This window comes from Mobula hypostoma, chromosome 13, assembly GCF_963921235.1.
Source record: "Mobula hypostoma chromosome 13, sMobHyp1.1, whole genome shotgun sequence".
Lineage (NCBI taxonomy): Eukaryota > Metazoa > Chordata > Chondrichthyes > Myliobatiformes > Myliobatidae > Mobula > Mobula hypostoma.
The window spans coordinates 9,158,717-9,174,128 of NC_086109.1; the positions used below are offsets into that span (position 1 = coordinate 9,158,717).

A 15,412-nucleotide genomic window follows, 5' to 3' on the forward strand; every position below is an offset into this window, starting at 1 on the left:
TTTTTTAACAAATGTCACCATAAACTTAGTGGCCACTTTATTAGGTACACCTGCTTGTTAATACGAATATCTAATCAGCTACTCATGTGGCAGCAACACAGTGCATAAAAGCAGACAGACATGGTCAAGAGGTTCAGTTGTTGTTCAGACCAAACATCAGAATGGGGAAGAAATGACTTTGACTGTGGAATGACTGTTGGTGCCAGATGGGGTGATTTGAGTACCTCAGCAACTGCTGATTTATGCTTTATTGTTGCCAAACAATTGGTACTAGAATGTACAATCATCACAGCGATATTTGATTCTGCGCTTCCCGCTCCCTGGATTACAAATGTTAAATATTAAAAATTTAAATTATAAATCATAAATAGAAAATAGACAAATGGGAAGTAAGGTAGTTCCAAAAAACCCAGAGGCAGGTCTGGATATTTGGAGGGTACGGCCCAGATCCGGGTTTCAGAGATTTTTACCGAGAATGGTGCATAAAACAAAAAAAACATGATATGACCAGCCATTGTGTGGGTGAAAACACATTGTTTTCAAGGTCACAGGTGAGAGGGCAATGGCCAAACTGTTCAAGTTGCCAGGAAGACGACAGTAACTCAGATAATCATGTGTTACAACAATGGTGTGCAGAAGAGCATCTCTGAAAGCACAACCTTGAAGTGGATGGACTGGCACAGCAAAAGGCCACACTGGGTTCCACTCCTGTACCCAATAAAAGTGGCCACTGTACACAATTTTGAATTAAAAATGGAATTCAGCTTTTATTATGAATGGGGTGGTGTGCAGGAATAAGGAAGTATTTTTTACTATGGTATAGGGAGTTCTGAGAGGTCACAGAGAGTACTTGCATGGGTTTGGACGTCAGATTTAAGGAGGGATATTCTAACATTATAAATGGTTCAGTGAAGGCTCACTGGGCTGACTCCTGAATGAGAAGGCTCTCTTATGAAGAAAAAGTGAACATAATTGAGTTTAAAGGCAAGAGAGGTCATCTTATTGGAGGACAAGATGTGAGGGAGCTTGGCAGGGTGAATGGTGAGAGGATCTTTCCCATGGTTGGGCTGTTTTGAGCCAGAGGGCATGGTTCCAGGATAAAGAAGTGTTATGAAAGCTACAAGCCTTTGGACTGCAATACCCTACAAAGGACAATAAAAACCACTGAGGTAATCTCCCTCCACCACCCCCTCCCCCACCATTTGTGACATACACTGGGAGCATTGCAGACAAAGAGCCCAAAGCATTGTTGAGGATCCCTACCACCCATCCCACAATCTCTTTCACCCACGACCATCAGGAAGGAGGTACAGGAGCATCAGGACTAGGACTGCCAGACTGGGTAACAGCTTCTTCCCTCAGGCTGTGAGCTTCACACTACGTGCATTTTAAATTATATTTTATTAACTTATTTATGGTAATATATTGGTTTATGTGCGTGTGTGATATATGTTTTGCTGGTGCACTGTGGTCCAGAGGAACATTGTTTCGTTTGGTTGTATACAGGTACAGTCAGATGACAGTAAACTTGAACTTGATAGCGATATCTGATTCTTTGGAACTCAAAGTGCTCTGGATGTTCAGTATATTCTCGGCAAAGTTAGAATATTAGATTGCATGGAAATCAAAGGTCACGGGGTCGATGGGAGTGGAGCTCATTCAAAGATCCGACAAGTCATCATCTGATTGCATCTCAGAGCAGGCTTGAGAGGTGTTATGGCGAGGCGTGTGCCTCCAGCTTGTTTGTTCTGATTAAAAACAGCACAGTAGTGTAGCGACTAGTACAATGCTACTGCAGTGCCAGTGACCTGGGTTCAATTCCCACCACTGTCTGTAAGGAGTTTGCATGTTCTCCCCCTGAATGCGTGGGTTTCCTCCCACATTCCAAAGACGTACAGGTTAGAGTTAGTAAGTTGTGGGCGTGCTCTGTTGGCGCTAGAAGCGCGGCCCTGCTTGTGGGCTGCCCCCAGTGCATCCTCGGACTGTGTTGGTCATTAATGCAACCGATGCATTTCACTGTAAGTTTCAATAGTTAAAATCTAGTCCTTAATCTTTAACACAAGAGATTCTGCAGATGCTGGAAATCCACAATGACACACACAAAATGCTGGAGGAACTCAGCAGGTCAGGCAGCATCTGTGGAGGGGAATAAAACCCTCAATGAGTTGGGGCCAAGACCCTTCATCAGGACAGAATCTTTTAAGTTCTTAAAGATCTCCTGGGGCACTTTGGACTTTCCTATCGCTCGTGTATACTCACTGATGATCTCCCTGCAAGTCTCGCAGTACTCGGCGTACAGCATTTCGAAACAGCTGCAGCAGTACGGCTGTCCCTCCTTCATAATGTACTTCTGTCCTCCAAGAATGGCTTCACATTCAGTACAGCTGAAGTGGTCCATGTGCCAGTATCTGCCTTCTGCCTCCGTGCACTCTTCCGAAAAGATCAACTGCAACGTCAGGCAGAAGCAAAAAGAAAGGCAACACGTTATGATTACAGTACACTTTAAAAAAAATTTAGACATACAGTACAGTAACAAACCCTTCTGGCCTACAGTGCTGCCGCCCCATTACACCCATGCGACCAATTAACCTCCTAACCTGTATTGTATGTCTTTGGACTGTGGGAGGAAACCAGAGCACCCGGAGGAAACCCACGTGATCGTGGGGAAAAGGTACAGACGTCTTTACAGGCAGCAGTGGGAACTCAACTCAGTTTTCCTGCACTTCAATAGTGCTACATTAGCAGGTCACGCCAAACAGCAGACTCAACATTATAAGATCATAAGATATAGGAGCTGATTTAAGCCATTGGGATCATCGAGTCTTCTGCACCATTTTGTCATGGCTGATTCACTTTCCCTCTCAGCCCCAATCTCCTGCCCTCTCCCCGTATCCCTTCATGCCCTGACTAATCAAGAACCTATCAACTTCTGCCTTAACTATACCCAATGACTTGGCCTCCACAGCCACCTGCGGCAATAAATTCCTCGGATTCACCACTCTCTGGCTAAAGAAATTCCTTCTCATCTCCGTTCTAAATGGATGCCCCTCTATTCTGAGGCTGTGTCCTCTGGTCTTTGACTCCCCCACTATAGGAAACATCCTCTCCGCATCCACTCAGTTCAGGCCTTTCAACATTCAGTAGGTTTCAATGAGGCCACCACTCATTCTTCTAAATTCCAGTGAGTACAGGGCCAGAGCCATCAAATGCTCCTCATAGGATAAGCCTTTCAATCCCATTGAAAACTGTCGAGTTTGCCAGAGAAATCTAACCTTTAAAAACTGGAAGTGTTTTGATCGCCGTAACAGAGCAACACAGAACACTGGAAAGAGAAACCTGCATCCTGAGGAGATTCTGCCCCTGACTGAGGGAGACGTCTAGAGATCGAAAGGCGAAGGCAAGGGGGCCTGGAGAGTAAATTGGAAAGGGTGGGGGGCACTCACCTGGTCACATGATGCACAGCGGGGTTTAAAGAGGTCAGCGTGGTGTCGACCACAGTATATCTTGCCATCCTGGTAGAAGTATATGAGGTCGACAAGTAGCTCCTGGCAGGTGATGCAGCCAAAGCAGTGTGGGTGCCAACAGGTCCGGTTCCCTGCTCTCTGAGCGAAGACGGCCACATCGCCCCCGTTCATCTTCACTCCACACTGAGGAAGCACAAACACACAGTCACTCCTTCATCCCTCGTGCAAATACTCACCCTCGTTTATCAATCCCCTCTCAACCTTGACCCGAACCCTGGGCTAATGAGTAACATCTTCCATCTCTTCAGCTGTCAGGGTCTAACTTCTACAATGGCCTCTCTTAGTCCTCTCCTAATCATCCTCAAACTCTCTCCTTACCCTCTTCAAACAACTCTCTCTCCACTCCTTTCTTTCCATCCAAACTCTCTATCCCTCTCTCTAACTCTCTCCACTCTCCATCCCCCCACCCCCACCTACCCCCTCCATTCCTTCTCACCACCCCTCGATTCCCATATTCCTCTCCATCTATCTCTGTTTCTCCACCTTTCCCACTGTTGGAGGTGGAGAAGATCCATTATTTTCATTGAATGAGCTAAACCGGACAAATTGTCTTTTATGATTTGATTAATGAATTGGACGTTGAAGGCGCAAAGCAGTTGAATTCACGATGAATCCAGCCCTCTGTCACCTGCTGATTCTGGGGGCATTCTTCACTTGTTCCAGCTGTTCTGCCACATTCTCTCGCTCGCTCTCTCTCTCACACACACACACATACAGACCTGTGACCTCCAGAACTCAGACTGTTGTTGGATAGGTAAGTATAACCATGAAGTGAAAGGTTTCCAAGGGAAGGCTGGGGAGTGGAACTAGCCAAATGCTTTGTACTCTATCTGGATGTGAGACCTCATAATCCCTCTGAGTAGCCTCCAACCTGATGGCATGAACATCGATTTCTGTAACTTCTCGTAAAGTCTCCCCCTCCCTCATCCCTCTTGTTCTATTTCCTTTTCTAGTTCCATTCACACTCCTTCTCTTTACCTGCCCATCACCTCCCTCCGCCTTCCCTTTCTCCCATGGTTCACACTCCTCTCCTGTCCAGATTCCTTTTTCTTCATCCCTTTACCTTTTCCACCCATCACCTTCCAACTTCCAACTGCATCTCCCCCAGCCTCCACCCACCTGGTCTTACCTATCACCTGCCAGCTTGTCCTCCTACCTCTCCCCCATCCTTACTCTGGCTTCTTCCCCCTTTCCAGTTCTGATGAAGGGTCTCGGCCTGAAACATCGACTGTTTATTCCTCTCCACAGATGCTGCCTGACCTGCTGAGTTCCTCCAGCGTTTTGTGTGTATTGTGGTGGACAGGCTGCGACTGCTTTCCCTAGAACGGAGGAGGATGAGGGGTGATCTTACAGAGATTTATAAAATCATGAGGGTCATATAAAAGGTGGCAAAGGGGGTCCAAAACCAGACAGCACAGGTTTAAGATGAGAGGGGAAACATTTAAAGCGGACTTTAAGAGGCTGGTGTGTACGCAGAATGAGCTGTCTGGCAGAGGCAGGTAAAATTCCAATGTTTAAAAGGCACATGGACAGGTAAAAGATTAAGAGGGAGATGGACTATATACAGGCAACTGGGATTAGGTTAGGTCAGCACCTTGCTGGGCATAGATAACTGGGATAAGGTTAGGTTGGCATCTTGCTGGGCATAGATTAGAACTTGGACTAGATTAGGTAGGCACCTTGTTGGGTATGGACTAGAACTGGGACTAGGTTATATAGGCACCTTGCTGGGTATTGACTAGAATTTGGATCAGGTTAGGTAGGCATCTTGCTGGGCATGGACTAGAACTGTGACTGGGTTAGGTAGGCATCTTGCTGGGTACGGACTGGAACTGGGACTAGGTTAGGTAGGCATCTTGCTGGGCATGGACTAGAACTGTGACTGGGTTAGGTAGGCATCTTGCTGGGTACGGACTGGAACTGTAACTGGGTTAGGTAGGCATCTTGCTGGGTAAGGACTGGAACTGGGACTAGGTTAGGTAGGCACCTTGCTGGGTATGGACTGGAACTGTGACTGGGTTAGGTAGGCATCTTGCTGGGTAAGGACTGGAACTGTGACTGGGTTAGGTAGGCATCTTGCTGGGTACGGACTGGAACTGGGACTAGGTTAGGTAGGCACCTTGCTGGGTAAGGACTGGAACTGGGACTAGGTTAGGTAGGCATCTTGCTGGGTAAGGACTGGAACTGGGACTAGGTTAGGTAGGCACCTTGCTGGGTAAGGACTAAATATTCTGACTGGATGTTTCTGAGGTTTATTACTATTGACTTTGAATCATAATTTACAGCAAAAGTGGCCATTCAGTTTATTGTGGCCATACTAGCCAAAAGCAGAGCTATTTCCATGCTCCTCGCCTTTCCAGCTGTCCGTTCAGGATTGCAGGTCATGTCTCTCTGAGTGCTTACCCGGGTGTGGAGGGGTTTACGATCTGTACGCTGCTTATTCCGATTAGTGCAGATAGGTACCTGATGTACAGCACACCCATGATGGGCCAAAAGGTCTACTCTGTGTTGCAGGACTCTGTGGTGCAGAGTAGATTTACAAGGATGCTGGCAGGACTTGAGGGCTGGAGTTATGGAGAGAGGTAGGCCGGGCGAGGTCTTTACTCCTTGGAATGCAGGAGAGTGAACGGCGACCTTACAGAAATGTTTAAAATTATGTGAGCCACAGATAATGTGGATAGTCCTTTCCTCAGGGTAGGGTGTCCAAAACTAGGGGGGGCGGGTGGTACAGGTTTATGGTGAGAGGGGAAAAGTATAAAGCAGCCCATTTTCACACAGAGGGTGGTTGAGGGCGAGCTGCCTGAGGAAGTGTTTGAGGCAGGTACAATATATTTAAGATGCACTTGGATAGGTGGATGGAAGGGTGGGTGCTTGGAGGGATCTGGGTGGAACACAGCACGGTAACGTAGTGATTGGTGTAACGCTTTGCAGCATAAGATCAAGGTTCAATTCCCACCGCCACCTGCAAGGAGTTTGTATGTTCTCCCCGTCGCTGTGGGGGTTTCCTCCAGGTGCTCGGGTTTCCTCCCACATTCCAAGGCTCGGATCAGCACTGGAAGCGTGCGAGATGTCCCCAGCACTTCCTCGGACTGTGTTTGTCATTGACACAAATGATGCATTTCACCATATACGGGACAAATAAAGCCAATCCAAATTGGGCCTCTCTCGGTAGGCCGAGTAGTTGGCAAAGATTGACTGGGCTGAAAGGCCTGCGTCCATACCGTATTCCTCTAAAACAACTGTTTCCTTCTGAGACTCAGCTACCTATGATCTTGAATCAAATAAGTGAAAGCTCTGCCCTTGCACTGCACCCCAGAAACACAGATGGCCGACCTTTTCACACAGCGCCCCAGATGCAGTTAGCGGGAAGATCTGGACGATTCCGCGGCCCAGGGCTTCTCTCTTCCGCTGTCCGCTGAAAACGCGCAGTTCCATCTTTTCCTCTTCACTGAGCGACTGGCAGTACTTTTCCTTCGGGGAGAGACAAGCTGTTAGTGCTGGGACTCGGCCGCACGGGGGACAGGGAAGGCGTCAGCATTCACTCTCGTTGCCCAGTGAAAGGATCGTGAATTTGGACTGCCTGCTGATACGCACAGTTTCGGAGCACCCAGTAATCCCACACTACAGCCCAACTAGAGAATAATTAGATCAGGAGTTCTCAACTGAGGTCCACAGAACCCCCAGTTAATGGTAAAGCCCCATGACAGAAAAGATGGGAATCTCTGGATTAGATATTACATTATGGTTGGTTGCACATTTATGCCTTAGGAATTAGCTGTTATTTTCATACTAGAAAGGACAAGTTCCAATATTTACACAAAGCTCTGTGTAAGGGCGTGCTCGACTCACTTCTGAGCTTTGAAAATACGCTTAATTTTGTCTAGTTTGCCGATGGCACGACAGCGGTGGGCTCACCACCAACGTCGATGAGACGGCTTACAGAGAGGAGGTGGAAGAGCTCGGGGCCTGGTGCCAGGCAAATAACCACTTCCTCAACGTCAGCAAGACAAAGGAGATGGTTATCGACTTTGGGACAGCTCACAGCCCCTTTACATCGGTGGCACAACAGTGGAAACTGCGAGCCGTTTCAAACGCCTGGGAGTGCACATCACACAGAACACAGCCTACACAGCCTGGAAAATCTCAGCAATGCCTCTACTTTCTGAGCAGACTGAGTCGAGCTGGACAACGTGCATCAATACTCATGTCATTCTACAGCTGCACAGTAGACAGCATCACTGCCTGGTACCGAAACTGCACTGCAGCGGACAGGAAGACTTTAAAACGGGTTGTCAAAACTGCCCAACGCATTACCGGTACCCGCCTACCCACTATCAAGGACATATATACAGAAAGATGCTGGGAAAAGGCCAGCAACATCATGAAGGATCCCACCCACCCACCCTGCTCATGGACTGTTTGTCCCATTCCCATCAGGGAGGAGGCTACGTCGCATGCACGACAGGACCTTCAGACTCAAAAACAGTTACTTTCCCCAAGGGGTAAGGCTGATCAGCACCTCCACCCACTAACCCACCCCTCCACACCCCCAAGCAGCACTACTCTATCGTTTCCAATTAGTCACTTTATGTACGGACACACCTGTGCACAGTGTCACCTTATGGACACAAGTCCCTAGTTGTCAAGGGCAACGAGGGATGGGCAATAAATGCTGGTTTACCTGCGTCACCCACATTCCCATAAATGAACAAAAAAAGAATCATCCTATGTATATAATCTATCTTAGGTATTTATATATCAACACACACAAAATGCTGGAGGGACACAGCAGGTCAGGCAACATCTATGAAAATGAATGAACAGTCGAAATTTCAGACTCTTCTTCAGGACTGGAAAGGAAAGTGGAAGGTGCCAGAATAAAAAAGGTTGGGGGGGGGTAAGAAAACTAGAAGGTGATAGGTGAAGCCAGATGGGTAGGAGAGGTCAAGGGCTGGAGGTGAAGGAATCTGAGAGAGGAGAGTGGACCATAGGAGAAAGAGGAGGAGGAGGACGAGGACCCAGGGAGAATAGGTAAAAGGCCAGAGTGGGGAATAGAAGCAGGTAGGGGGAGTGAACTGGAAGGAGAAATCAATATTCAAGCCATCAGGTTGGAGATTACACAGAAGAATATAAGGTGTTGCTCCTCCACACTGAGGAGGCCATGGACTGTCATGTTGGAACAGGAATCGGAATTTAAATGTTTGGCCACCATGAAGTTCCGCTTTTTGTGGATGGAGCGGAGCTGCCTGATGAAGCAGTCGCCCAATTTCTGATGGGTTTCAGCAATGTTAGAGGAGGCTTCATCAGGAGCACCAGACACGATAGGTGACCCCGCCCCCCCAGCAGATTCACAGGTGAAGTGTTGCCTCACCTGGAAGGACTGTTTGGGGCCTGAAAGGGGGTGGGGGGGGGAGGTAAACGGGCAGGTGTAGCACTTAGGCTGCTTGCAAGGATAAATGCCGGGAGAGAGATTAGTGGGGAGGGACGAATAGACAAGGGAGCGATCCCTGTGGAAAGTGGAGGGGAGGTAAAGATGCGTTAAGTGGTAGGATCCCTTTGGAGATGGCGTAAGTTGTGGAGAATGATGTGTTGTATGCAGAGGCTCATAGGGCAGTAGGTAAGGACAAGAGCAACTCTTGTTAAGGCGGCAGGAAGATGGGGTGAGCACGGATGTCTGGGAAATGGAGGAGATGCGGGTGAGGGCTGCATCGATGGTGGAGGAAGGGAAACCCGTTCTTTGACGATGTCCTGGAAAGGAAAGCCTCATCCTGGGAACAGTTGCAGCAGAGCCGAAGGAACTGAGTAAAAGGGAATGGCATTTTTACAGGAGAATGGGTGGGAAGAGGTACAATCAAGATAACTGTGTGAATCAGTAGGTTTATAATAGATGTCAGTCAACCGCTTGTTTCCAGAGATGGAGGCAGAGAAATCTAGAAAGGGGAGGAAGGTGATAGAAATGGACCAAGTGAATTTAAGAGCAGGGTGGAAGTTGATGAAATTGATGAGCTTAGCCTGGGTGCATGAAGCAGCACCAATGTAGCCGAGGAAGAGTTGGGAAGCATTACCCCAAGGAAGGCTTGGAACATGGACTGTGGATTGTACAGTGCAATACAGAAAATATACCATAAATTACAGTAATTAATAGACAGTCAGCATCCACTTTATTAGACACATGATGAAGTGTCATTGAGTCTATGTTCATGGTCTTCTGCTGCTGTAGCCCATCCATTTCAAAGTTCCACATATTGTGCATTCAGAGATGCTTTTCTGCACACCGCTGTTGTAACGTGTGGTTATTTGAGTTACTGTTAGCAGCCTGGCTATTCTCCTCTGACAACTCTCATTAACAAGGTGTTTTTACCTACAGAACTGCTGCTCACTGGAAGCTTTTGTTTTTGAACCACTCACTGCAAACTCTAGACACCGTTGTGCATGGAAATCCCAGAAGATCAACAGTTTCTGAGACACTCCAACCACCCTGTCTGGAACCAACAATTATTCAATGGTCAAAGTCACCTAGATCTCATTTTATCCCCATTTTGATGTTTGCTCTGAACCTCTTGACCATGCCTGCATGCTTTTATGCATTGAGTTGCTGCCACATGATTGGCTGACTAGATATTTATATTAATGAGCAGGTACAGGCTATTTATTGAAGTGACCACTATCACTTAAAAATTAAATGAATCGTGCAAAGAGAGTAAACATAGTGAGGTAGTCTTCATATGTTCAATATCTGTTGAGAAATCTGATGGTAGAGGGGAAGAAGCTGTTTCTACCTTGACTCCTTAATCGGTACTGAAAAAACTTCTGTCTTTATCAGACATGGTCTTTCAAGTGATAATCAGAATCAGGTTTAGTATCACCGGCATGTGTTGTGAAATTTGTTGTCTGGGGCAGCAGTACAATACAATATATAATAATGCAGAAAAATGTGAATTACAGTAAGTACATATACACTAAATAGTTAACTTAAATAAGTAATAGGTAATGCAAAATTAGAAATAATAAAGTAGTGAGGTAGTGTTTGTGGGTTCAATGTCTACTCAGGAATTGGATGGCAGAGGGGAAGAAACAGTTCCTGAAACGCTGAGTGTGTGCCTTCAGGCTTCTGTACCTCCTCCCTGAGGGTAGCAATGAGAAGAGGGCATGACCTGGGTGATGGGGTCCTTAATAATGGACACCGCCTTTCTGAGGCATCGCTCCTTGAAGATGTCCTGGATCCTATGGAGGCTGGACGCCATGATGGAGCTGATTAAGTTTACTACTCTCTGCAGCTTACTTCGATCCTCCAACCCCCACCCATCCGTACCAGACAGGTGCACCATTGTGCTGTGCTTTTGCACGCTCTATTTTCAAATATAAAATCAGAAACTCTTTCTGCTTGGCTTGAAAACCGTCTAATGTAAAAAATGTTAACAGTCTATGATTGAGCTACACAGATGCTTACATCATTGTCGTGAGGCGGGAGCTGATAGAGGAGCTGTTTCACACGGAACTTCTCCCCGATGCTGTTGACGTACGGGATGTTTTCCTCCGGGAGGCAGCGGAAGTATTGGTGGACCTGTGCACACAAAGCCAATTGTCAATACTCTTCCCCTTTGTGAACGGTGTATCATTTATGGAGGATTTATTGTTCACAGAACGCGGGTAACACAGGTTAAATCAGCAATGACTGTCCACCCCTCCCTCTCCTTGCACTGAAAAGACGGCTAAGAGCCAAGAACATGGGTAAATTTGGAGTCACGTTTGGCCCGATAAGGGGTCTGACTTTTCTCCCTCCACAGATATTAATGATTCAAGTGGATTTATACTACAAAAGTGGTCAGACTGCACTTGAAGTATCGTGAGCAGTTTTGGGCCCCATATCCAAGAAAAGCCATGCTGGCATTGGAAAAGATCCAGAGGAGGTTTATGAGAATGAAAGGGTTAAGACAGGAGGAGCGTTTGATAACTCTGGACCTCTGCTCGTTGGCGTTTGGAAGAATGAGGGTGAATCTCACAGAAACTTGTCAAACATTAAAAGGCTTAGATAGAGTGGATGCGGAGAGGATGTTTCCTGTATTGGGGGAGTCTAGGACCAGAGGGCACAACCTCAGAATAGAGGGACTTTCATTTTAGAACAGAGATGAAAAGGAAATTCTCTAGCAAGAGGGAGGTGAATCAGTGGAATTCATTGCCAAAGGTGGCTGTGGAGGCCAAGTCATTTGGTATATTTAAAGCAGAAATTGATAGGTTCTTGATTAGTCAGGGCTTCAAAGGTTACAGGGAGAAGGCAAGAGAATAGGATTGAGAGGGTTAATTAATCAGTCATGACGGAATGGCGGATCAGACTCAATGGGCCGAATGGCCCAATTCTGTTCCTATACCTTAAGGTTTATTTTGAAAGATCTGGAGATGATGTTTCCTGTAGTGAGGGTGTGTAGGACCAGGGGGCACAGCACCAGAGTACCAGGATGTCCCTTTAAAACAGAGATGATGTAGAATTTCTTTAACCAGAGCGTGGTGAATCTGTGAAATTCAGTGTCACAGACAATCATGGAGACCAAGCCATTGTGTATATTCAAAGAGGAGGCTGTAAGTTGGTTAGTAAGGTGGCCAAAGGTTATGTGGAGAAGTCAGGAGAATGGGGCTGAAAGGGTTAATAAATCAGCTATGATGGAATGGCGGGGAAAAATGATGGCCAAATGGCCTAATTCTGTTCCTATGTCCAGTGGTCTAAAATTCAGCAGTTATATTTTTCCATTGTATATACATTCAGGATGATTGACATTTTTACAATCCAAACTCATCTGTGAGCACGCAGGATGTGAAGTTATTTCCTTGAGCAACTGGTTCTCCTGACCTGTTCGGGCTTGAGTCCTGGGGGGACCCATGCGTACTCCTCCAGAGCACAGCCGGAGTCGTTGTCCGATGGAGCATTCTGTTGGAAGTCAAAGGTCATCTTGCTGGCTGCCTTTGTGTTCTCTGAAGACCTGGAATCGAGCACAGACATCTTCCAGCCCTTTGTTCAACACGATGTCAACCTGAAATAGATTGGAGAATACTTCAGATATGCATTGGGCGGGGTATGAAATGTTGAGCCAAATGACAACATGCCAACACAATCTAAGTGTGTACAATAAGTTCAATATAGTTATGCTTTTCACAAAGTATGCAAGTGGGCTATTATAAGAAGACATGAGAATAATAAGGTGACGTAGTATTAATAAATTTATAATATATAAAATATACTCTTAGTGACCACTTTATTAGTTACACATGCTCGCTAATGAAAATATCTAATCAGTCAATCATGTGGAAGCAACTTGATGCATTAAAGCATGCAGACATGGTCAAGAGGTTCAGTTGTTCAGACCCAAGCTTCAGAATGGGGAAGAAATGTGAGCTAAGTGACTTTGACCATGGAGTGACTGTTGGTGCCAGACAGGGTGGTTTGAGTATCTCAGAAACTGCTGACCTCCTGGTATTTTCATGACAACAGTCTCTAACTTACAGAGAGTGGGGTGAGAAACAAAACAAAAAAATCCAGTGAGCAGCGGTTCTGTGGGTGAAAATACCTTGAGGTCAGAGGAGAACGGCCAGACTGGTTCAAGCTGAGATGGAAGGTGACAGGAATTCAAATAACCACATGTTACAACAGTGGTGTGCAGAAGAGCATCTCTAAATGCACGACACATCGAACCCTGAAGTGGATGGGCTACTGTAGCAGAAGATCATGAACATATGCTCATCGGCCACTTTAGGCACATATGAAGTGGACACTGAGTGTAAATTATTTAATTATAATAGTGCAGTGTGCTAGCCTAGTGGCCGGCTGGTGGCGTAGTGGCATCAGCGCTGGACTTTGGAGCGAAGGCTCCTGCGTTTGAATCCAGCCGGCTCCCCAGGCACGCTTTCCATCCATGCTGGGTTGAGCATTGAGCTAGCAACTCGTAAAAAAGAAATTGTCTGCTACAGAAACATCAACAGCAAAAAAGTTGATGTCCTATGCTCTCTCATGAGTTTAAAAGGCAATTTCCTTTCCTAATGCAAACCTAGAGCAGGGGTTCCCAACCTGGGGTCTACGGATCCCTGAGTTAATGGTAGGGGATCACGACATAAAAACGTTTGGGAACCCCAGGCCTAGTGGTTAGTCTAATGATTTACAGCACCAGCTGTAAGATCACTCTCTCAATTCCTGCCACTGTCTACAAGGGGTTAATACATTCTCCCCTTGACTACATGGACTTCACCCGGCTGGGCATTGCATGCTATGTTGGTGCTGGAAACATGGTGACACTTGTGGCCTGTCCCCGTCACATCTCAGACCACGCAGGTCAGGCAGCATCTATGGAAATGAATAAGCAGTCCACGTTTCGGGCCAAGACCCTTCATCAGGACTGAGAAAGGTTCTCAGCGCCCTGACCGATGAAGACGAGCGTGTTCGCCCTGCCTTCGTAACCACCCAGTCTACCTGCGTCGCCATTTTCAGAGAACCATGTACTTGTACATCGAGGTCTCTGTGCTCGACAGCCCACCCCCAGGACCCCGCCATTTGCTGTGTAAGTTCTGCCCTGGCTTATCTGAAAATAAATGCAACACCGCACACTCGTCCGAGTAAACTTCATTGTCCAAGTCAGATCATTGGCTCCACTTTCTATGGAGGAAGAGATTGTGTGTAGTTTCACCACAGTAAGAATTTATTTATTCTATTTAGAGATACAGGACAGCAACAGGTCCTTCCTGCCCAATTACCCACTAACCTACTAAACCGTACATCTTTGGAATGTCGGAGAGAACGAGAGCACCCGGGGGAAACCCACACGGTCACAAGGAGAACATATAATCTTCTTGCAGACAGCGGTAGGAATTGAACCCGGGTTGCTGGTGTTGTAATAGCATTACAATAACCACTATGCTACCGTCCCGTCCCACGTGAGGATGTTATCACCAACTCTGTCACTTCCACAAAAGGCCACGTTCGAGAGTCAAGCTGTAGCCTTAGGAAAGAATTTCAAACCACTTGGCTCCATTAAAATTTCCAAAAGCACTAGCCTTCAGATGCTTTGTTAGAACCCTTAGTTTAAAAAATGATATTGGTTTATTATTGTCATTTGTTACAGTGAAAAGCTTTTATATTTACATATTATTTGCTTATTTTTCGTATTTGCCCGGTGTCTCCTTTCACACATTGGAACTCAGCAGATCAGACAGCTTCTCTGGGGGTGCAGGTTGAGGGGGAATAAACTGTCGACGTTTCGGGCTGAGATGCTTCTGTGATTTAATGGCTTTCTTTCATTGAGATGCAGCGTGGAGTAAGTCCTTCCATCCTTTGAGCTACGCTGCCTACAACCCCCGGATTTAATTCTAGCCTAATCGCAGGACAATTTACAATGACTAATTAATCTACCAACTGGTGCATTTTTGGACAGTGGGAGGGAAACCATGTGGTAACGGGGAGAACATACAACTGTTCACAGGCAGTGTGGAATTCCACTGTGCCTTGGGATGTTCCTGGCGCTCTTTCAATACAAATCCGCTTCTTCTCTTGCCATAGCTTCATCCCGACTATAGGTTCCTCACAAGATGTTAATAACATGGCCGGCTGATTGGGGAAGGGGCGGATATTCCGACGGGAAGCTGAGTTTGGACGGAGCGTAGAGGGTGAGTTGAGTTGTGGACAGAGGTGCCCGGGGTTAAAACTGGATGTGATGCCTGAAAGGGCAATGGATGTGGTGGAAAGCCTCCTGTGTAGTATACCGTGGTTACCTTTGGAGGAGGCTGTCACAGCAGAAGCAGTATTCCTCGCCGAGTTCGGCACGGTTACAGAATGGCTAGAGAAGTGCTGGTGACCCGGGTTCAATTCCCGCTGCTGCCTGTAAGGAGTTTGTACGTTCTCCCCATGA

General features: G+C 46.7%; 1 protein-coding gene across 5 annotated transcripts in view; it reads right to left on the minus strand.

The window, feature by feature from the left end:
- LOC134355407 (prickle-like protein 1) overlaps window positions 1–15,412 on the minus strand; it is a 149,986-nt gene that overhangs the window by 15,431 nt on the left and 119,143 nt on the right. For all 5 annotated transcript variants that reach the window (XM_063065239.1, XM_063065235.1, XM_063065236.1 and 2 more), the window contains 5 exons: window positions 12,370–12,550; window positions 10,975–11,088; window positions 6,858–6,995; window positions 3,444–3,647; window positions 2,260–2,446 (listed from right to left, as the gene is read on the minus strand). In XM_063065239.1, coding sequence (XP_062921309.1) covers window positions 2,260–2,446; window positions 3,444–3,647; window positions 6,858–6,995; window positions 10,975–11,088; window positions 12,370–12,519 — 793 coding nt within the window. In that variant the 5' untranslated portion in view covers window positions 12,520–12,550. The remainder of the gene's footprint in view (window positions 1–2,259; window positions 2,447–3,443; window positions 3,648–6,857; window positions 6,996–10,974; window positions 11,089–12,369; window positions 12,551–15,412) is intronic.